This window comes from Microcaecilia unicolor, chromosome 1, assembly GCF_901765095.1.
Source record: "Microcaecilia unicolor chromosome 1, aMicUni1.1, whole genome shotgun sequence".
Taxonomy (NCBI): Eukaryota; Metazoa; Chordata; class Amphibia; order Gymnophiona; family Siphonopidae; genus Microcaecilia; species Microcaecilia unicolor.
The window spans coordinates 69920796-69943293 of NC_044031.1; the positions used below are offsets into that span (position 1 = coordinate 69920796).

The following is a 22498-nucleotide window of genomic DNA, read 5'->3' on the forward strand; positions in this document are numbered from 1 at the left end:
CCTTCTCCGAAGCTCTCTCACAATTGCGCCCTCTCAATAGCCATGCCGTAAGACCAAAGCGGCAGGCTTCCTCCATGGTCACCGGGCCCTGTGACAACAGGTTTGGTACCAGAGGTAACGGCAGGGGATCCTCTACCAGCATCCGCCGGAGGTCCGCATACCACAGCCTCCTGGGCCAATCCAGGGCAATGAGAACCACCTCTCCTTGGTGAAGCCGAATCCGCAGGAGTACTCGCCCTATCAAGGGCCACGGAGAGAACACATACAGTAGGCCCGGAGGCCAGGGTTGAGCCAAGGCATCCAACCCTGCCGAGCGAGGATCTCTCTGTCTGCTGTACAAGCACGGGACTTTGGCATTTGTGCTTGACGCCATAAGATCCATTACGGGATTTCCCCATTTGGCACATCTGTAGGAATACTTCGTCTGCAAGTTCCCATTCCGCTGGGTTGATTTGATTCCTGCTCAGATAATCGGCTTGCATGTTGCTCTGACCTGTAATATGAGCTGCTGACAGAAACTGCAGATGAAGCTTGGCCCAGAGGCAAATCTGCGTGGCCTGCGCTGCTAGTGCTATGCACCGAGTGCCTCCGTGGCAATTTATGTAGGCCACTGCTGTCGTGTTGTCCGACAGAACTCTGACAGCCAATCCTTCCAGGGTCAGCTAAAAGCGCTTGAAAAATCGCTTTCAACTCCTCGGGTGTCCAGAGACCCTGGGCATGCCTTCCCCGGCAATGTGCACCCCAGCTCTTCAGGCTGGCATCTGTTACCACCAGGCACCAATCGGGGAGCGCCAGCGGCATTCCTCGCTGCAACATGCTGTCTGAGAGCCACCACTCCATACTGAGCCGGGCCGCAGGGAGCCACGCGAGTCTGCATTGATAATCCTGAGATATTGGAGACCACCGTTGAAGCAGGGAACACTGCAAAGGCCTCAGGTGCGCTCTCGCCCAAGGCACCACTTCCAAAGTGGCTGTCATTCACCCCCAACAGGTGGACTATGTCCCAAGCTCGCGGGCGAGGCATCCTCAGGAGCAGACAGACCTGGTTCTGAAGCTTGCACTGCCTTTGCTCGGGAAGGAAGACCATCCCCGAGGCTGTGTCGAACCGGACCCCCAAATATTCTAGAGATTGAGAGGGGGGTCAGGTGACTTTTGGCTATATTGACGACCCAGCCCAGAGATTGCAGTACTGAGACCACTCTGGCTGTAACCTGATGACTCTTCTGCAGAGTCTGCTCTGATGAGCCAGTCGTCTAGGTACGGGTGAACCCGGATACCCTCTCGCCGGAGGAAAGCAGCTACCACCACCATTACCTTGGAAAAGGTTTGGGGAGCTGTGGCAAGGCCAAAAGGCAAGGCCCAAAACTGGAAATGTTTTCCCATCACCGCAAAACACAGAAACCTCTGGTGCGGGGGCCAAATTGGAATGTGCAAGTAAGTTTCTTTCAGGTCCAGAGACGTGAGAAACTCTCCTGGCTGTACCGCAGCTATGACGGAGCGCAGGGTTTCCATGTGAAAATGCCGCACGTTCAGAGACTTGTTAAGTCTAGGATAGGCTGAAGAGACCCTCCTTTCCACAAAGTAAATGGAGTAACGGCCAGAGACACATTCGGCAGGAGGCACAGGGGAAACCGCCCCTATGCGAATCAAGCCTTGCAAGGTCTCCTTTACCGCCACCCGTTTGGCAGCAGAACCGCATCGGGACTCCACAAACACGTCTCTTATCGGGGCATTGAATTCTATTCTGTAGCCTTCTCTGATCAGGTCCCACTGATGATCTGAGATAAACTTGGCCCACTCCTCGAGAAAGAGGGAAAGTCGTCCTCCTATCACAAGAATCGAGGAGGGGGCCGGCGCACCATCACTGACAGGGGCGCCCTTGAACTCCAGGTCTTGAGCCTGCTGCTGCGGAACGTTTGTCCGAGCGAAAGGAGTTCCTCTACTGAAAACGGGCACAAGAAGTGAACCCAGCAGAATGCCCCGGAAGCGAGGTCTGTAAGAGGAGAAAACCACCTGACCCTTGGAAGAAGGCCGCGCCCTATCCTCGGGTAAGCGCTGGGGTTTGGCATCCTCCAGGCCTTTCACAATTTTCTCCAACTCCTCACCAAACAGGAGAAGGCCTTGAAAGGGCAACTTCACCAACCTTTGCTTAGAGGCCATGTCAGCTGCCCAATGTCGTAGCCACAGAAGACGGCGAGCCGCCACCGGTACAGCCATCTGCTTAGTCGAAGCTCTGATCAGATCATAAAGGGCGTCAGCCAAAAATGACAAGGCTGACTCCATCCGCGGTGCCACCTCCGTAAGGGGCTCTGCTCCATCTCCGGGCTGTTCCACTGCCTGTTGTAGCCAAGCAAGGCAGGCTCGGGCAGCATAGCAGCTGCATGCAGACGCCCGTAAGGATAGGCCTGAAATTTCAAAGGACCGTTTCATAGCTGCCTCCAGGTGACGGTCCTGCATGTCCTTCAGGGCAACTCCTCCTTCCACTGGGAGGGTAGTTTTCTTTGTCACAGCCGTGACCAGAGCATCCACTTTAGGCACTGCTAGGCGCGCCAAATGCTCCTCACTTAGAGGGTATAATTGCCCCATAGCCCTGGCAACTTTCAAAGGCCCCTCCGGGTCAGCCCATTGAGCCATGAAAAGCTCTTGGATGGAGTCATGCAAAGGAAAGGCTCGAGCAGGCTTCTTAGTACTTGCCATCCTCGGATTACCGAAGGAGGTCTTAGTACTCCCAGGATCTTCTATAGAGAGGACCTGCAAGGCATCAGTAATAAGCGCTGGCAGCTCATTGCTGTGGAAAATCCTCACCACGGAAGGATCATCTGGATCTGGTGGCATTCCTGCACCATCGTCTGGCTCTCCAGACCACAAAGGCCTGCCAGGCCCCTCAGAGTCCTCACATCCTGACCATGGTGGGGAAAAAGGGGGTGCGCCACTCTCTGAAGTGGAATCCACCCTTCTGCGCTTGTCTTGCGGCCATCTGTCAGGGGAAAACGCGTCTGACGGTAATCCAAAGCCAGACTCCACTGGAAGGGATACAGAAAGCAGGGCCGCAGAGGACCCCTGCAGAAGAGGTCTTTTTAACATGTATGCATTATGCAGCAATAAAACAAATTCAGGGGAAAATGGCTCACCCTGGCCTCCCGGTTCCAGTCCAGGGGAAACAGCTCTTTTATTAGCCTCCACACGAGGTGCCCCTCCAGGCTCAAAGCCCTCCGCCTCAGCGGGGGTCGCACCCATGTTCCGCGCCAAAATTGTCCCGAACGCGGGCCCTCCCCGGAGGAGCTACAAAATGCTCTTACCTCACCAGACCAAGTCTCCGAGCTCCGGTCACGCTGCACAATCAGAAGAAAACCTCTTTTCCAAGATCGCAGCACCAAAGCGCGAAGCAACTTTTTTTTTTTTTTTTTTTTTTTTAAACGCTGTGAGGAAAGTTTGAGGCAACAGCGAAAGGGAAAATTAGGTTCTTACCGTGATAATTTTCCTTTAATCATAGCAGATGCAGCCATTACAAACAGATTGTGTCCATCAACCAGCAGAGGTAGATAGAGAGCACACTTTTTTCAGTGCCTCATACCAGCTTGCTCCACTGCCTCTCTTCAGTATTTGAAGCTTCCAAAGCAGTATGGCAAACCGCAATGGGAATAACATAATCTTTCCTCACAGCGAACGATGCCCCTACAACAAAGGGCATTAACTCAGAATGGAGGAAATGAAACATCCTCCCAGAGGGCATAAACTCATCCTCCACTGAGACATAACTGGAGGGAATAAACTCATCCTCCAAAACATGAAACTGGAGGGAATTAAGTCATCCTCCTTTAATTGAACAAGAATCCTGAAGACTGTTTTCCGACTTTCTCTGAAGGACGAAATCTCCAGGAAACACGAACAGAACCTGAAATAGATTTACAGCAGATAGCATGAGACAGGGAGGAATCATGGCTGCATCTGCTATGATTAAAGGAAAGAAAATTATCACGGTAAGAACCTAAATTTTCCCTTCCTTGTCATCAAGCAGATGCAGCCATTACAGATGGGATGTATCAAAGCAATCCCTAGATAGGGTGGGAACAAGCCACACCACACGCTAGCACTTGCGCTCCAAAATGTGCGTCCCTCCTGGCAGCCACATCCAGCCTGTAATGTCGGGCAAATGAGAGCTTAGAAGCCCATGTTGCTGCACTACAAATCTCTTGAAGAGAGTGCGCTCCAGTTTCAGCCCAAAAAGAGGAAATTCCTCTAGTGGAATGCGCCTTAAAAGGCATCAGGCGGAGCCCGGCCGGCAAGCAAATAAGCTGAATAGATTCTTTAAGCCAGCAGGCAATACGCTGGAGACCCTCTGCAAGGACCTGATAGCAAAACAAACAGATGATCAGAGGTCCTGAAAGAGTTAGTAACTCGCAGATACTGCAGCAGAGTCCTGCGCACGTCCAACAGGTGCAATTGCCCAAAAGATTCTGGAAACTCCTCCTCGACAAAGGAGGGCAAGAAAATAGGTTGGTTTAGGCGAAACGCTGAAACCACCTTAGGCAAGAAGGAAGGCACGGTACGAACCGTGACCCCAGACTCTGAAAACTGCAGAAAAGGGTCTCTACAGGACAGCGCCTGGAGCTCTGACACCCGTCTCGCTGAAGTAATGGCCACTAAAAAGACGACCTTCAGTGTCAAATCCTTCTCTGAAGCACGCCGAAGCTGTTCAAAGGGAGCACCCTGAAGGGCCTTCAGCACTAGCCCCAGGTTCCAAGCTGGACAAGGTGCACGCACGGGAGGACGGAGCCGCAGCACCCCTCTAAGAAACCGTGCCACATCCGGATGAGCAGCCTTCAACCTTGCCACGCAGAGAGGCCAATGCTGCCACTTGCACCCGCAGGGAATTATAGGCCAAGCCTTTTTGTACACCATCCTGCAAAAAGTCCAGAATCGGCGAGACAGGAGCCCGCAGGGGGTGTGATCTCTCTGGAAGCACACCAGACTTCAAACTGGCGCCAAATCCTGGCATAAGCCACGGAAGTGGAACGCTTGCGGGCTTGCAGGAGAGTGGTAATCACTTTATTGGAATAGTCTCTGCCTCTCAATTGCGCTCTCTCAATCGCCAGGCCATAAGACCAAATCAGCCGGCGTCCTCCATGGTCACCGGACCCTGTGACAACAGGTTGGGAACCAGAGGTAACTGAAGGGGATCCTCTATGAGCATCTGTCGGAGGTCCGCATACCAAGGCCTCCTGGGCCAATCCGGGGCGACGAGAACCACTTCTCCTGGATGCAGCCGAATCCGCAGGAGCACTCGCCCTATCAAGGGCCACGGAGGGAACACATACAGTAGGCCCGGAGGCCAGGGTTGAGCCAAGGCATCCAACCCAGCCACGCGAGGATCTCTTCGTCTGCTGAAGAAGCACGGGACTTTGGCATTGGAGCTTGTCGCCATTAGATCCATCACGGGCTTGCCCCACTTGGCACATATCTGCAGGAACACTTCGTCTGCAAGTTCCCACTCCGCTGGATCGATCTGATGCCTGCTTAGATAATCGGCTTCCACGTTGCTCTGACCTGCAATATGAGCTGCCGACAGAAACTGTAGATGCAGCTCGGCCCAGTGGCAAATTTGTTCGGCCTGCGCGGCTAGAGCTCTGCACTGAGTGCTGCCTTGTTGATTTATGTAGGCCATTGCTGTCGTGTTGTCCGACATCACTCTGACAGCCAATCCTTCCAGGGTCACTTGAAAGGCCAGAAGCGCCTGAAACACCGCTTTCAACTCTAGGCGGTTGATGGACCACTCAGACTCCTCGGGTGTCCATAGACCCTGGGCATGCTTCTCCTTGCAATGTGCGCCCCAGCCTTTCAGAATGGCATCTGTCACTACTAGGCACCAATCGGGGAGCGCCAGCGGCATTCCTCGCCACAGCATGCTGTCTGAGAGTCACCACTCCATGCTGAGTCAGGCCGCAGGGAGCCAAGAGAGTCTGCATTGGTAATCCTGAGATACTGGAGACCATCTTTGGAGTAGAGCATACTGTAGAGGTCTCAGGTGCGCTCTCGCCCAGGGCACCAGTTCCATGGTGGCCGTCATCGATCCAAGCAGCTGGACAATGTCCCAAGCTCGCGGGCGGGGCATCCTCAGGAGCAAATGGACCCAATTCTGAAGCTTGCACCGCCTTTGCTCAGGTAGGTACACATTCCCCGAGGCTGTGTCGAACCTGGCCCCCAAATATTCTAGAGACTGCGAGGGGGTCAGGTGACTTTTGGCCAAATTGACGACCCAGCCCAGAGATTGAAGTACTGAGACCACTCTGGCTGTGACATGCTGACTCTCTGCAGCAGAGTTTGCTCAAATGAGCCAGTCGTCCAGGTACGGGTGAACCCGAATACCCTCTCGCCTTAGAAAGGCAGCTACTACCACCATTACCTTGGAAAAGGTGCGGGGAGCTGTGGCGAGGCCAAAAGGCAAGGCCCGGAACTGGAAATGCTTTCCCATCACCGCAAACCTCAGAAACTTCTGGTGCGGGGGCCAAACTGGAATGTGCAAGTAAGCTTCTTTCAGGTCCAGAGACATGAGAAACTCTCCTGGCTGTACCGCCGCAATGACGGAGCGCAGGGTTTCCATGTGAAAATGCCGCACTCTCAGGGACTTGTTTAATTCTTTTAAGTCCAGAATAGGGCGAAGAGACCCTCCTTTTCGCAGCACCACAAAGCAGATGGAGTAGCGGCCGCAGCCGTGTTCAGCGGGAGGTACCGGGGACACGGCCCCTATCTGAATCAGACCTTGTAAAGTCTCCTCTACCGCCGCCCGTTTGGCGGCAGAACCGCATCGGGACTCCACAAACACGTCACTTACAGGGGCGTCAAATTCTTTTCTGTAACCGTCTCTGATCAGGTCCAAGACTCACTGATCTGAGGAAATGTTGGCCCACTCCTCGGCAAAGAGGGAAAGACGTCCTCCGATGACAGGACTCGAGGAGAGGGCCGGCGCACCATCATTGAGAGGGTCGCCCCTGAACTCCAGGCCTTGAGCCAGTGGCTGTGGAACGTTTGTCCGAGCGAAAGGAGTTCCTCTGCTGAAAACGGGCACGAGAAGTGAACCCAGCAGAACGCCCCGGGCGGTACCTTCGAGCTTCACGGAAGCGAGGTCTGTAAGAGGAGTGGACCGCCGCACCCTTAGAGGAAGGCCGAGTCCTATCTTCGGGCAAGCACTGGGGTTTAGCCTCACCCAGGCCCTTCACAATTTTCTCCAACTCCTCACCAAACAGGAGAAGGCCTTGAAAGCGCAACTTCACCAACCTTTGCTTAGAGGCCATGTCCGCTGCCCAATGCCGTAGCCAGAGAAGACGGCGAGCCGCCACTGCTACTGCCATGTGTTTAGCCGAAGCTCTGACAATATCATAAAGGGCATCAGCAAGAAAGGACAAGACCAACTCCATCCGCGGAGCCACATCTGAAAAGGGCTCCGCTCCATCACCGGGCTGTTACACTGCCTGTTGCAACCAAGCCAGGCAGGCTCTAGCAGTATAACTGCATGCAGACTCCCGAATAGTGAGACCTGCAATTTCAAATGACCGTTTAAGTGCTGATTCCAGTCTACGGTCTTGAATATCCTTCAGGGCAACACCTCCTTCAACAGGGAGGGTAGTTCTCTGTCACAGCTGTAACTAGAGCATCCACTTTAGGCATAGCAAAGCGAGCCACATGCTCCTCACTCAGAGAGTATAATTGCCCCATAGCCCTGGAAACTTTCAAAGGTCCCTCGGGGTCAGCCCATTGAGCCGAAATAAGCTCTTGGATGGAGTCATGCAAAGGAAAGGCTCGAGCAGGCTTTTTGGTACTAGCCATCCTAGGATTCACAGAGGCGGCTGTGCCACTGGCAGGGTCCTCAATAGAGAGAGCCTGCAGGGCATCAGAAATAAGCGCTGGCTGCTCATCACGGTGGAAAATCCTCACCGCGGAGGGATCGTCCAGATCCTGAGTCACTTCTGCACCAGACTCTGGCTCCTCAGACCATGAAGGCCTGCCAGAGTCCTCTGAATCCACGCAGCCCGACCACGGGGGAGGGGGGGAAGGAGGTGCAGCACTCTCTGAAGGGGAATGAGGCCTTCTGCGCTTCATATTCTGCCAATTATCAGGGAACAACGCCTCAGAGGGCATACCCAGGCTAGAATCCACCGGGGGGGCATTAGAAGAGGCCCATGCCAGGCTTTGTGGGACAGCTCTTTTAAGCATGTATGCTTTATGCATTAATAAGACAAAATCAGGGGAGAAAAACTCACCCTGGGCACCCGGATCTCTGCCGGGGCTAGTAGCTCCCATATCAGCCTCACTCAGAGGCCTCCCCCCGGGCTCAGGACTCTCCATCTCAGCAGAGGTCGAGCCATGTGGTAAATTCAAAATGGCGCCCGCTGCCAGCTCAGAGCACGAAGAATCGTCGCTCGCCATGCTCGGGCCGGCTCTAACGTCTGTACAGCACGATTTACAGAGCCCCGCTGCTGATCTGCGCTTGCCACACTTGGAACAGCGCTTTACTGTCTCCGCAGCCATCACCGAAAACGGCGGTAAAATTCAAAATGGCGGTTCGCGCCAAAATCGCCCCGATCGTGGGCCCACCCCGGAGTCATCAGAAAACACTCTTACCTCACTGGACCGAGTATCACAGCTCCGGTCCCACAGAAAAAGGCAAGGAAAAACCTCTGTTCCAGCGCCTAAGCGCGATGCGCTTTTTTTTTTTTTTTAATGCTGTGAGGAAAGCAGAGGTAAATAGAACTCCGGAGGCTCAGGTGAGTGGGAAAGGCAGGGAAAGGGCGAACCTATGTGCCTGCATCCACTATTGGTGGGGAAGGACAGGGAAAGCTAAGCAATGTGTCCACATCCACGGAGGTATGGGTAAGGCAGGGAAAGGGCGAACCTATGTGCCTTTAAAGTGAAGCTGCTATAGCCTCCAACACCCCTGCTAACAACTGGCAAAAGCACAGGAGCAACCTCCAGGCAGATTTTAGATGGAGCTCGAAGAAGCTGCAGCCACTCTGCTAGGGGAGATAGAGAATACTGAAGAGAGGCAGTGGAGCAAGCTGGTATGAGGCACTGAAAAAAGTGTGCTCTCTATCTCCCTCTGCTGGTTGATGGACACAACCCATCTGTAATGGCTGCATCTGCTTGATAAGGAAGAGGCAAATTTCCAACTCCGGAGGATTAGTAGCGTGGGAAAGGCAGGGAAAGGGCGAGCCTATGTGCCTGCATCCACAGCGTGGGCAAAGACAGGGACAGGGCTTGCCTATTTGCCTTTAAAGTGGGCACCATCAGCCACAACACCCTTGCTACAACTGGCAAAAGCACAGGAGCCACCCCAGGCAGATTTTCTGAAGGAGCTTGAACAAGCTGCAACCACCTTGCTGGGGAGATAGAGAATACTGAAGAGGCAGATGGAGCTAGCTGGCCATGAGGCACTATGGTTTTTCAGTGCTATCTCCCCCTGCTGGTTGATGGACACAACCCACTCTTAATGGATTCATCTACTTGAGGACAAGCAAATGTAATTTTAGATACTAATTTTGATTCTACAAGGACATTTTTAAAAACTCACTACTTTGGCTCATTAACAGTTGCAAAACCCATAACTGGGAAAAGAAAATAGAACACATTTATGACTCATCTTTGCTGCTGGTGGAAACAAGGACGGTATTTGATCCCAGAAAAGCAGGGGATATGGACAGAGGACCTCTGAGGGACAAGAAGGAGGTGACGAGCTGAACAGCTAGTAAAGTAAACAAAATGTGTGCTAACATTTATCCCTGCTCATGACACCACCCACATTCCAACCTCTTATCTTGGGTCCATGGCTAAATATCTGTGCTGTACATATAGCTGCCACTGATCAACAATCTACACACAGCACTGCTGATTATATGTGTAACAGAACTGAATATACCTATTTTTTTAAAGTGCTATAGTGATATTAATAAAAAAAATTTAAATGCCTCCAGTACCATTGGGAAATGGATACAGAAAAGACCCTGTGAAGCTCTGCTGGGTAGCGCATGCCTCAATGACATGCATATGTGCATGCACATGTGCATCATGACCACGCATGGCACACCACCCAGAGGAGCTTTGCGGGGTCTTTTCTCTACTTGCTTTCCAACAGTGCCACATCCTTCAGGTGAGCCAAATTCATTTTGTTGTTTTGGCTATGGGGCCACAAAATTGGACTCTGGAGCCATAAAGTAGAGACCACTGCTTTAGGGGGTGAACCACAAAGCACTACTTTTTCTCAGTCTCCATCTGCTAGTCAACGGACATAGCCCACAAGTTCTGGACTGGTTGGATGCTAAAGTGGTGATTTTCATCCATATAACCACTTATTCCCCATTTGTTGACATGTGTGTCTGTTTATTATTAAATCTGTTTTATTGAGCACTTATTTTTTATTTTTTTGTTACATTTGTACCCCGCGCTTTCCCACTCATGGCAGGCTCAATGCGGCTTACATGGGGCAATGGAGGGTTAAGTGACTTGCCCAGAGTCACAAGGAGCTGCCTGTGCCGGGAATTGAACTCAGTTCCTCAGGACCAAAGTCCACCACCCTAACCACTAGGCCACTCCTCCACTCCACACTAGATGACAAAAGCCATAAAATGACAATACATCCATACGGCATGACATGCCAACTATAAGAAAAGCTCAGAGCCTTGGCTCTGATAACTCCAAACATATCAAACACCTACACCCCACCCAGCTACCCCACTACCACCACTTAAGAAAGGCACCCGCGAATTAGTCTGCATAACATTCAAGACTTGACTTTGAGCTCAAACAGAAACGGAATATCAGTATGGTTCCCAAATGGACAGAAACTTCTTGTGTCGTTTGGGATGTGTCCTTGCTCCACAACATCAAGAGATAAACATTTCGCCAATACCAGAATACGGGAGGAGATTCCAACAGCCAATGATTCAAGGTACACTCACACAGGCCTTTCTTCCCCCCCCCCAAAAAAAAAAAAATCCCCAGTACACCAAGCTCCAAAGAACAAACTTTTAATAAAAAAAAAATCCCCTTGACCGACTAGATGTCCCAGAAGGCACTGCAGATAGGTAAGGAGAGCCACCCAGAATGCATCAATGCAAGGACACTGCCAAATACCATGAAAAAGATATTATCATGAGCTTTACATTTCAAACAGCATGGAGTGTCCACCAACCCACAGAAAAGCTTGTTTGAGAAAAATAAGCCCAATGGACCACTCTATACTGGCATTCTTGTAATTCTGCACTATGGACGATATCTGGGATGGACTTGAACAAAGCCAGATCAATGAGAATACCAAGCAGGCCCCTAACATTTCCTGTCCAAGCCTCTATAAGGGAAGTATAAGTTGGAGAAGGATGAAGTTTAATTCCTTCCTGAACCATAAAACAGAAACTTGATCCACTGCATCACCCTCCAAAAACTTTCGGGTGCCTATTTAAAATTGGGCAACAAAGTCAGAGTTGTATAGACTTTGAAATAATGACATTAGGGATAAACTGGAGTATATAAAATATGAGATGTCGTCCACAAGGAACATTTATTTAGAAGCAACATTCAGGTTAAAATGTGAACCGTTAATAACAAGGTGGGGGGGGGGGGGGGGGAACAACCTGTAGGGCAGATGGTTACAACTTTTTCACACTGCCTTCCTTTCAATATAATCTCTTAATTTTGAAATTAAGTGCTCATCTCCACCTGCCAATTCTGATAATGGGTTGGACCACCTCCATCCTGTTAACATGCTACTCCGCTTTTAGCCTCAAAACAAGAACCACTAGAATTTGTAGAGCACTCCCACCTGTTCATACTGCCTTTCAAATATAATCTTTATTCAACTGTTTACACACTGGCGATTTTTAAAGGTACAAATGGAAGGCTTCTAAAACTTTAAACACCAGTTAAAACCATCCTTCAATAGCAAACTATTACTTACTGTTTTCTATGGTGGGATCATAGGAATCAACAAACTGGCCTTCAACAAACTGAATAGTCAACGAGGATTTACCTAAAACAGGGAGGGAAAACAATTTTAATAAGGACTTTTAAGATGCAAACTGGCTAACACCACAATGCATCACTGTCATGTCAAAGAAGATTAATACAATGGGAAAATTAGGTTCTTACCTTGGTAATTTTCTTTCCTTTAGTCATAGCAGATGAAGCCATTACGTATGGGTTGTGTCCATCAACCAGCAGGGGGAGATAGAAAGCACTCAAATTTCACAGTGCCACATGGTCAGCTAGCTCCACTGCCTCTTCAGTATTTGAAGCTTCCAAAGCAGTATAACAAACCGCAATGGGAATAACATGAACTTTCCTCACAGCGAACGATGGCCCCATAACAAGGGCATGAATTCAAAAGGAGGGAATGAACACATCCTCCTGGAGGGAATAAACTCTTCCTCCTCTTTGTATTTATGGAGGGAATACACACATCCTCCTGGAGGGAATGAACTCAACCACCTAACACATGAACTGGAGGGAATGAACTCATCCTCCTATAACTGAACAAGAATCCTGAAGACTGTTTTCCAACATTCTCCCAAGGAAGGATTAGAACTTCAGGAAACAAGAACAGAACCTGAAACAGATTCACATCATACAGACAATCATACAGGGAAGGCTCATGGCTTCATCTGCTATGACTAAAGGAAAGAAAATTACCAAGGTAAGAACCTAATTTTCTCTTCCTTGTCATCAAGCAGATGAAGCCATTACGTATGGGATGTATCAAAGCAATCCCTATATAGGGTGGGAACAAGTCACACCACACGCTAGCACTTGTGCTCCAAAACGCGCATCCCTCCTAGCAGCCACATCCAGCCTGTAATGTTGGGCAAATGAGAGCTTAGAAGCCCATGTTGCTGCACTGCAAATCTCATGAAGAGAGAGTGCTCCAGTTTCTGCCCAAGAGGAAGAAATTGCTCTTGTAGAATGTGCCTTAAAGGCTATAGGCGGAGGCCAGCCGGCAAGCAGATAAGCTGAAAAGATAGCTTCTTTGAGCCAGCGGGCAATAGTGGCTTTAGACGCTGGAGACCCTCTGCGAGAACCTGATAGTAAAACAAATGATCAGAGGTCCTGAAAGAATTATTAACTCGCAGATACTGCAACAGAGTCCTGCGCACATCCAACAGGTGCAACTGCCCAAAGGATTCTGGAAACTCCTCCTTAACAAAAAAGAGGGTAGAAAAATAGGCTGGTTTAGGTGAAACGCTGAAACCACCTTAGGCATGAAGGAAGGCACGGTACGACCCGTGACCTCGGACTCTGAAAATTGCAGAAATGGGTCTCGACAGGACAGCGCCTGGAGTCCTGACACCCATCTCGCCGAAGTAATGGCCACCAGAAAAACGGCCTTTAGTGTCAAATCTTTTTCTGAAGCTTGCCGTAGCGGCTCAAAAGGAAAACCCTGCAGAGCCTTCAAAACTAGCCCCAGGTTCCAAGCTGGACAAGGTGCCCGCACGGGAGGACGGAGCCGAAGCACCCCTCTAAGAAACCGTGCCACATCTGGATGAGCAGCTAAAGACACGCCTGCAACCTTACCATGAAGGGAGGCCAATGCTGCCACTTGCACCCGCAGGGAATTATAGGCCAAGCCTTTTTGTACACCATCCTGCAAAAAGTCCAGAATCGGCGCGACAGGAGCCCGCAGGGGTGTGATCGCTTTTGAAACACACCAAGCCTCAAACTGGCGCCAGATCCTGGATAAGCCACGGAAGTGGACCACTTGCGGGCCTGCAGGAAAGTGGAAATAACATTATTGGAATAGCCTTTGCCTCTCAATTGCGCCCTCTCAATAGCCATGCCGTAAGACCAAAACGGCTGGCGTCCTCCATGGCCACTGGTCCCTGCCACAACAGGTTCGGTACCAGAGGTAAAGGAAGGGGAGCCTCCACTAGCATCTGTAGGAGGTCCGCATATCAAGGCCCCCTGGGCCAATCCGGTGCGATGAGAACCACTTCTAGGTGAAGCCGAATCTGCAGGATCTCACGCCCTATCAAAAGCCACGGAAGGAACACATACCAGAGGCCAGGGTTGAGCCAAGGCATCCAACCCGGCTGAGCGAGGATCTCTCCATCTGCTGAAGAGCACGGGACTTTGGCATTGGAGCTTGTCGCCATAAGATCTATTACGGGCTTGCCCCATTTGGCACATATCTGCAGGAATACTTCGTCTGCCAGTTCCCATTCCGCTGGATCGATTTGATGCCTGCTTAGATAATCGGCTTGCACGTTGCTCTGACCTGCAATGTGAGCTGCCGACAGAAACTGTAGATGCAGCTCGGCCCAGTGGCAAATCTGTTCGGCCTGCGCGGCCAGCAGTCTGCACTGAGTGCCGCCTTGTCGGTTTATGTAGGCCACTGCTGTCGTGTTGTCCGACATCACTCTGACAGCCAATCCTTCCAGGGTCACTTGAAAGGCCAGAAGCGCCTGAAACACCGCTTTCAACTCTAGGCGATTGATGGACCACTCCGACTCGTCGGGTGTCCAAAGACCCTGGGCATGCTTCCCCTTGCAATGTGCGCCCCAGCCCTTCAGGCTGGCATGTCACCACTAGGCACCAATCGGGGAGCGCCAGCGGCATTCCTCGCCGCAGCATGCTGTCTGAGAGCCACCACTCCATGTTGAGTCGGGCCGCAGGGAGCCAAGAGAGTCTGCATTGATAATCCTGAGATACTGGAGCCCATCGTTAAAGCAGGGAATACTGCAGAGGTCTCAGGTGCGCTCTCGCCTAGGGCACCAAATCCAAGGTGGCCGTCATCGATCCCAACAGCTGGACAATGTCCCAAGCTCGCGGGCGGGGCATCCTCAGGAGCAGACGGACCCGATTCTGAAGCTTGCACCGCCTTTGCTCGGGTAGGAATACATATCCCGAGTGTGTCGAACCGTGCCCCCAAATATCCTAGAGATTGCGAGGGGGTCAGGTGACTTTTGGCTACATTGACGACCCAGCCCAGAGATTGCAGTACTGAGACCACTCTGGCTGTAGCTTGATGGCTCTCTGGTGTGAAGTCCGCTCTGATGAGCCAGTCGTCTAGGTACGGGTGAACCCGGATACCTTCTCGCCTGAGAAAAGCAGCTACCACCACCATTACCTTGGAAAAGGTTCGAGGAGCTGTGGCGAGGCCAAAAGGCAAGGCCCGAAACTGGAAATGTTTTCCCATCACCGCAAACCACAGAAACTTCTGGTGCGGGGGCCAAATTGGAATGTGCAAGTAAGCTTCTTTCAGGTCCAGAGACATGAGAAACTCTCCTGGCTGTACCGCCGCACTGACGAAGCGCAGGGTTTCCATGTGAAAATGCCGCACTCTTAGGGACTTGTTTAATTCTTTTAAGTCCAGAATTGGGTGAAAAGACCCACCTTTTCGCGGCACCATAAAGTAAATGGAGTAGCGGCTGCAGCCGAAATCGGCGGGAGGCACAGGGGAAACCGCACCAATGTGAATCAAGCCTTGGTAAGGTCTCCTCTGCCACCGCCCGTTTGGCGGCAGAACCGCATCGGGACTCCAAAAACACGTCTCTTATCGGGGCATCGAATTCTATTCGGTATCCTTCTCTGATCAGGTCCAAGACCCACTGATCTGAGGTAATCTTGGCCCACTCCTCGAGAAAGAGGGAAAGACGTCCTCCTATAACAGGAATCGAGGAGGGGGCCGGCGCACCCTCATTGAGAGGGTCGCCCTTGAACTCCAGGTCTTGAGCCTGCTGCTGCGGAACGTTTGTCCGAGCGAAAGGAGTTCCTCTGCTGAAAACCGGTCACGAAAAGTGGACCCAGCAGAATGCCCCGGGCGGTACCTTCTAGCTTCACAGAAGCGAGGTCTATAAGAGGAGTGAACCAACTGACCCTTGGAGGGAGGCTGCGGCCTATCCTCGGGTAAGCGCTGGGGTTTAGCATCTCCAAGGCCTTTCACAATTTTCTCCAACTCCTCACCCTACAGGAGAAGGCCTTGAAAGGGCAACTTCACCAACCTTTGCTTTCAGGCCATGTCCGCCGCCCAATGCCGTAGCCACAGAAGACAGCAAGCCGCCACTGCTACAGCCATCTGTTTAGCCGAAGCTCTGACAATATCATAAAGGGCGTCAGCCAAAAAGGACAAGGCCAACTCCATTCGCGGAGCCACTTCTGACAAGGGCTCCGCTCCATCACCGGGCTGTTCCACTGCCTGTTGCAACCATGCCAGGCAGGCTCCAGCAGCATAACAACTGCATGCAGATGCCCGAATAGTAAGACCAGCAATTTCAAAGGACCGTTTAAGTGCTGATTCCAGTCTACGGTCTTGCATGTCCTTCAGGGCAACACCTCCTTCAACCGGGAGGGTAGTTCTCTTTGTCACAGCTGTGACTAGGGCATCCACCTTACGCATTGCAAAGCGAGCCAAATGCTCCTCACTCAGAGGGAATAATTGCCCCATAGCCCTGGAAACTTTCAAAAATCCTTTGGGGTCAGCCCATTGAGCTGAAATAAGCTCTTGGATGGAGTCATGCAAAGGAAAGGCTCGAGCAGGCTTTTTGGTACTTGCCATCCTCGGATTTCCAGAGGAGGCCACGCCACTCCAAGGATCTTCAATAGAGAGGACCTGTAAGAATGTGAAATAAGTGCTGGCAGCTCCTCGCAGTGGAAAATCCTCACCGCGGACGGATCATCTGGCTCCAGTGGCCCTTCTGCACCTTCCTCTGGTTCCTCTGGCCACGAGGGCCTGCCAGACCCCTCAGAGTCACCACATCCCGACCACAGGGGGGAAAAGGGGTGGTGCACCACTCTCTGAAAGGGAATTTACCCTTCTGCGCTTCTCTTGCGGCCAGCTATCAGGGAAAAACGTCTGAGGGCAATCCCAGGCCTGCATCCACCGGAGGGGCAGTAAGGGGGGGCCGTAGAAAACCCCTGTGGCTGAGCTCTTTTATGCATTATGAAGCAATAATACAAAGTCAGGGGAGAAAAACTCGCCCTGGGCACCCGGTTCCATTCCTGGGCAAGTAGCTCTTTGGCCAGCCTTTGAGGGCCCCCTCCGCCTCTGCGGGGGTCGCGCCATGTGGTGCTTTCAAAATGGCGCCCGCTGCCAGCTCCACCGAGTGGGAAGAATCATCGCTCGCCATGCTCGGGCCTACAGAGCCCCACTGCTGATCTGCGTTTGCCACACTTGGAACAGTGCTTAACTCTCTGCAGCCATCGCCGAAAAAATGGCGGAAAATTCAAAATGGCAGCTTCGCGCCAAAAACGTCCCGATCGCGGGCCCTCCCCGGAGGAGTCAGAAAACACTCTTACCTCACTGGACCGAGTATACAAGCTCCAGTCACGCTGTAGAAACTGAAGAAAACCTCTTGGGTTTTTGTTTTTTTTTAACGCTGTGAGGAAAGTAGAGAAAACAGCAAAAGAGGCAATCAAATCAACTCCGGAGGTACAGAACAGTGGGAAAGGCAGGGAAAGGCAAACCAAAGTGCCTGCATCCACCAAGTATAGAGTGGGAAAGAACAGGGAAAAGTGAAACTAATGTGCTCACATCCACTGGGGGGGGATGGGTAAGGCAGGGAAAGGGCTAACCTATGTGCTTTAAAGTGAAGCTGCTATAGCCTCTAACACCTCGGCTAACAACTGGCAAGCCAGGAGCCACCCCCAGGCAGATTTTTTAAGGAGCTTGATCAAGCTGCAACCACCCTGCTTGGGGAGATAGAGAATACTGAAGAGGCAGTGGAGCTAGCTGACCATGTGGCACTGTGAAATTTGAGTGCTCTCTATCTCCCCCTGCTGGTTGATGGACAACCCATACGTAATGGCTTCATCTGCTTGATGACAAAGAATTAAACTTTTCTTATATTTTGCTCACAGAGATGTATTTTCAAAGCACTTAAAACTTACAAATCTACAGTAACTTATGGAACTTTGTAACTAAATAAAATGAACTCCACCCTGTGCCAAAATAATAAAAAAAAAAAAAAAACAAAAACAAAAAACTCTTCTCCCCTTTCTGGATGATAACAAAAGGAGCTCATTATGAACACTATTCACTCAACTGGGCATATAAAAGTCTGTCCTTTAATGATGCTACTGCATATTCAGAAATCACAGCTTAAGTACAGACAGTTGTTCAAACATTATCCCATGCACACACTTGAACAGGCATACATACAACATTACCAAAAGTTAACTTCTACAGAGTACTTCAAAAACTTACTTTTTGTGAATAAATCATCTTTATTCAAAAGCACAAGATGTTGCAAGACAAGCTTCATACAGAACAAGATAAAAGAAAAAGCGGACCATCTAGCATGGAACAACAAACTTTTACAGAGAAACGTACCTCAAGAACCCTTTCCCTTCTGATCTTCCCTCCCTCCCTATAAGCCCGCCCAACTATTCACCTGCCAAAATAACACAATAGATGTGTGAAGACTGCTTTGGGTCCTACTGATCAACTAAACTCAGACAACACAGTTTATACCCAAGTGTTCAACCACTCTTAGCCTGTGGTTTCCAATCCTGGTCCTGGAGGCACCTCAGCCAGTCAGGTTTTCAGTATATCCACAACAAATATTCATGAGAGAGATTTGCATGCAGTGGAGGAAATGCATGCAAATTTCTCTCCTGAAAATTCATTGTGGCATCCTGAAAACCTGACTAGCCGGGGTGCCTCCAGGACCAGGATTGGAAACCACAGGCTAAGACTGGTTGAACAATTGGGCATAAACTGTGTTGTCTGAGTTTAGTTGATCAGTAGGACCCAAAGCAGTCTAGCCTGACTAGCTGGGAACCACTGGTTTAACGAGAAATACCATATTTATGTAAGATCTGGATAAACAAATTAAGACCATAGTAACGTAATGGCATAAAGTAGATGACTGCAGATAAAGACAAGTATAAGGTCCATCTAAAGTTTTTTTTTTTTTATTTATAAGAAGTCTTTATTAAGTTCAAGCACAGAGGAAAAACAGAAAAACTAGTCACTAAACAATGTGATATCAGCTAGAGTATGCATGTGAAAAACATAGATAATGCAAAGTAAAGGCAAAGTTTCCTCCAGCCCTAACCAGATAGAAGGTAGCCATATGGAACTTCAAAACTTTTTAAGAAACTTTTTGCATAATAAAGGAAGTTGCCCCCCCCCCCACCTTCCCCCCCTCGCCCAATTAGAGTCCCAACACTGGCCAAACACATAAGTTTCAAGCAGAGCAGTGAGAAGTAAAAAGATCCCAAATGACTTCCCATTCGTGTATCTGATGCCTACGCTCTGCTATTAAACGCTCCATTTCACAAATATACCACAGCTTGTTGAGCCACTTTACCAATGGAGGAACAGATTGTTGCTTCCACTGCACTGCTATGAGCACTTGGGCAGCACACATGGCGTGCTGAACCAAAATAGCCTGAGGTGGTGTTAATCCTGTGACCTTCTTAGGAAAAAGGAAAAACTCTGATGACCAAGGAATGGGGCGTCCCAACCACCTCTGCAGTCTATGTTGAATTGCTTTCCATAAAGCACGAATTTTAACACATGACCACCAGATTTGACTCATTGTACCAAGTTCCCCAGAGCCCCTCCAACACACACACGAAAGAGCCGGGTAAATGGGTCGAAGGCGTGCAGGCGTTAGGTACCAACGAAACAAATTCTCTTTGAAAAGGTACATAGAGAGGCACCTTCGCCAGTGCCCTTTCCAAATACCCTCCCCCCCCCCACTCATCCTCTCCCAGCTCCAGACTCAGCTCGCGCTGCCAGTTCCATCTATGCAGAGTGTATACTGGTGGGTGTGAACACAGGTGTTTATATAAGCAGGTAACCAAATCTCTCGTGGTCTTGGAGCCCTCGCACAGGTCCTCCAGAAAAGAATCTTCCCGTAAAATTGCAGAGTGGATAAGGGACGAAGAAAGGAAGCGAGATATCTGAAGGTAAGCGTATCTATCTTTTGACACAAAATGAAATTCCTCCGCTAAGGAAAGAAAAGTTAGTATGGAGTCGTCATCAAAACGTTGACCCCAGATCCTGAGACCATCAGAGTACCAGCAGGTGAAAACCCCCTGATCACTGCCAGAGGGGAAAAGAGGATTGAAGACTATAGGTGAAAGATGTGGTCCTGGCTGAGCAAGACACTGTCCCAATAATAAAAGGTAATGTAGATCAAGGGACACAACCCTGCCCCAAGATGTGTATGTTTACTTGAAAGCTACATAAGAGCCCCCAATGGCCTCAAACCTAATGAAAATTGTTCCAAATGTACCCAGACTCTATGAGGATGTGCCTGGTACCATTCTAAAGATGCACGTGCTTTGAATGCCCAGTAGTACCAATAAATATTAGGGACTCCCAGCCCTCCCAGCCTCTTGTCTTGATAAAGGAAGGATCGAGGCAAACGCGAACGCCTACCGGAACAAATAAAACGTGCAAGACGGTCTTGTAGCTTAGAGAGAAACCCCCTGGGCATCTTCAAAGGGAGAACCTGAAACAAGTACGGGGGAGGATGCTCACTTTAACAGTGGCTATGCGACTGAACCAAGAGAGGGCTAGGTCTTCCCAACGATCCAGATCACCGATACCTCTAAGCATTCCTAAATAGTTAGCTGAGAATAGATCAGAGTAGTGTGGAGTCAGGAAAACCCCCAGATAACGAATCCCCCTCGTTGCCCAGCGAAAGGGGAAGGAAGCCTCAAGCTTCATAGGTAAAGTAACATTTAAAGCCTCCGATTTGTTCATATTGATTTTAAACCCAGAAACAGCAGAGTACTCACCAACAGCCTGCAAAAGATTAGGGAGAGAGGTTAGCAGTCGAGTAATAAACAAACAGTACATCGTCCACAACTAAGACCATTTTGTGATCCCAATTCACAAGGCAGATACCAGGATTCAAGAGCACTTTCAACGCACAAGGTTCCATAACCGTCACAACAGAGCATTGGAGATAAGGGGCACTCCTGACGGGTACCCCTAAACAAGGAGAATAAAGCAGAATTTCCCCCATTTATCGTAACATATGCTTTGGGAGAGTTATAAAAGGCCTGAATCCAGCCACAGAAAAAAGGGCCTATCCTGAAATATTCCAGGACCCAGTACATAAATGGTCAATGGACCCCATCAATCCCCAAACCCAGCATAACCAATGATCTTACTGGACAATATTGAAGCTGTCCCACTGGAGATCAAGGGCATCAAAGATAGCCCAAAATGTGCAAAAATGCTTTTTATACCAACGCTTATAATTTTTCAACCACTTGAAGGAAAGTGCTGCAAACTGGAATGCCTCATTACAGCCGTGCATTTAGTACACCTACCAAAAATCAACCTGAAAGGCCAACTAGTTTAGAAACTACAGCAGCCTCAACATCGCTGTAAATTGATTTTTGCCATTTGTTTGGCAAAGTTTGAGCCTAAACCATTCAAAAGGTAAGAGGACTAGGAACATGGGGTTTTGCCAGTTCATTAAGCCCTACAAGTAGTGCAGGTTCTCCAAATATCCCCCTTGTACTACTAAAACTTCCAGTTTTACAGCTTCTGGAAGTTGACCCAAAATGTCATTTTTGCTCAGGCGACATTTTGCAACCCTTTACTTGAGGTCCCCTAGAACCTCCAATTTTTAGTCTTTTGAACTAAAATTTTGCACAGCTTAGTTTTTTATCATAAAGAAACTATGTACCAAATTTCATCAAAATCTGAGATGGCGAGGTGGGGACGACCTTTAAAATTGGTCCACTTGACACGGAATGACTCATACATATATATACCGCTGTCCAGAAGGGAGCATAAGACTACAACCAAAGTGGCCACCTGCAGAGCTGCATGAAAGTAGCAAAAATAAAAACACATACAGAACCCACTTATATTCTATTCCTCTTGTTTTTAATAAGTCTGCCTGCTAATAAGTTCCCCCTGCTGTTATATCAAGGATGTAAGCTCAATGAGCAGGGACTGCCAATTTGTATGTTGTACAGCGCATGACCTGCTAGGTCTTGACCATCTTTACTCAACTGGTAAATACCTTATGGGAGGCCCATATAAAAAACATAAGCAAGCCAAAAATCCCCTCAGCCACAAGCTCCCGCCTCGTAGGCAAAGCACCAGACTCTCTCTTCAGAATGCTGACATTTGTCACTGCACGCACTTCTGCATACAATATGACCTCCAAAATGGCGGCGGTTCCCGCCAAAATCGGAACAGAGGAAAACCCGAGTAGCGGCAGACCAACGGACTTGAAGTCGGACACCCCCTCCGACAGCGCCAACCGCAAAACGGAACCGGAACCTTGTACCTTTTTTGTTAAAACAGCGCAAAAGCAGCAAACACAGCCGTTCCTAAAAACCGCATCGCTGACAGAAACAGCGGCGGAGTTCATCTACAGAATGAAAACAAAGGACAGGGAACAAAAAACAGCTGATCAGGAAACATCTGTGCGCTCCGGAGCAGCCCTGCTAGTTCTTACCGCCCACAAACGGCTCTGCTAAGCCAGCAGACCGGGAGGCTCGCTTCTTTCAGTCAATTATTTATTTATCATTTAGATTAAGC

The 22498-nt window shown here is 49.8% G+C and overlaps 1 protein-coding gene across 1 annotated transcript in view; it reads right to left on the reverse strand.

Annotated features, from left to right (window-relative positions):
• Nucleotides 1-22498, reverse strand: part of RHEB (Ras homolog, mTORC1 binding) — a 154568-nt gene that overhangs the window by 129096 nt on the left and 2974 nt on the right. Inside the window, exon 2 of the mRNA XM_030198215.1 lies at nucleotides 11945-12016. Within this exon, the coding sequence (XP_030054075.1) occupies nucleotides 11945-12016 (72 nt within the window). The remainder of the gene's footprint in view (nucleotides 1-11944; nucleotides 12017-22498) is intronic.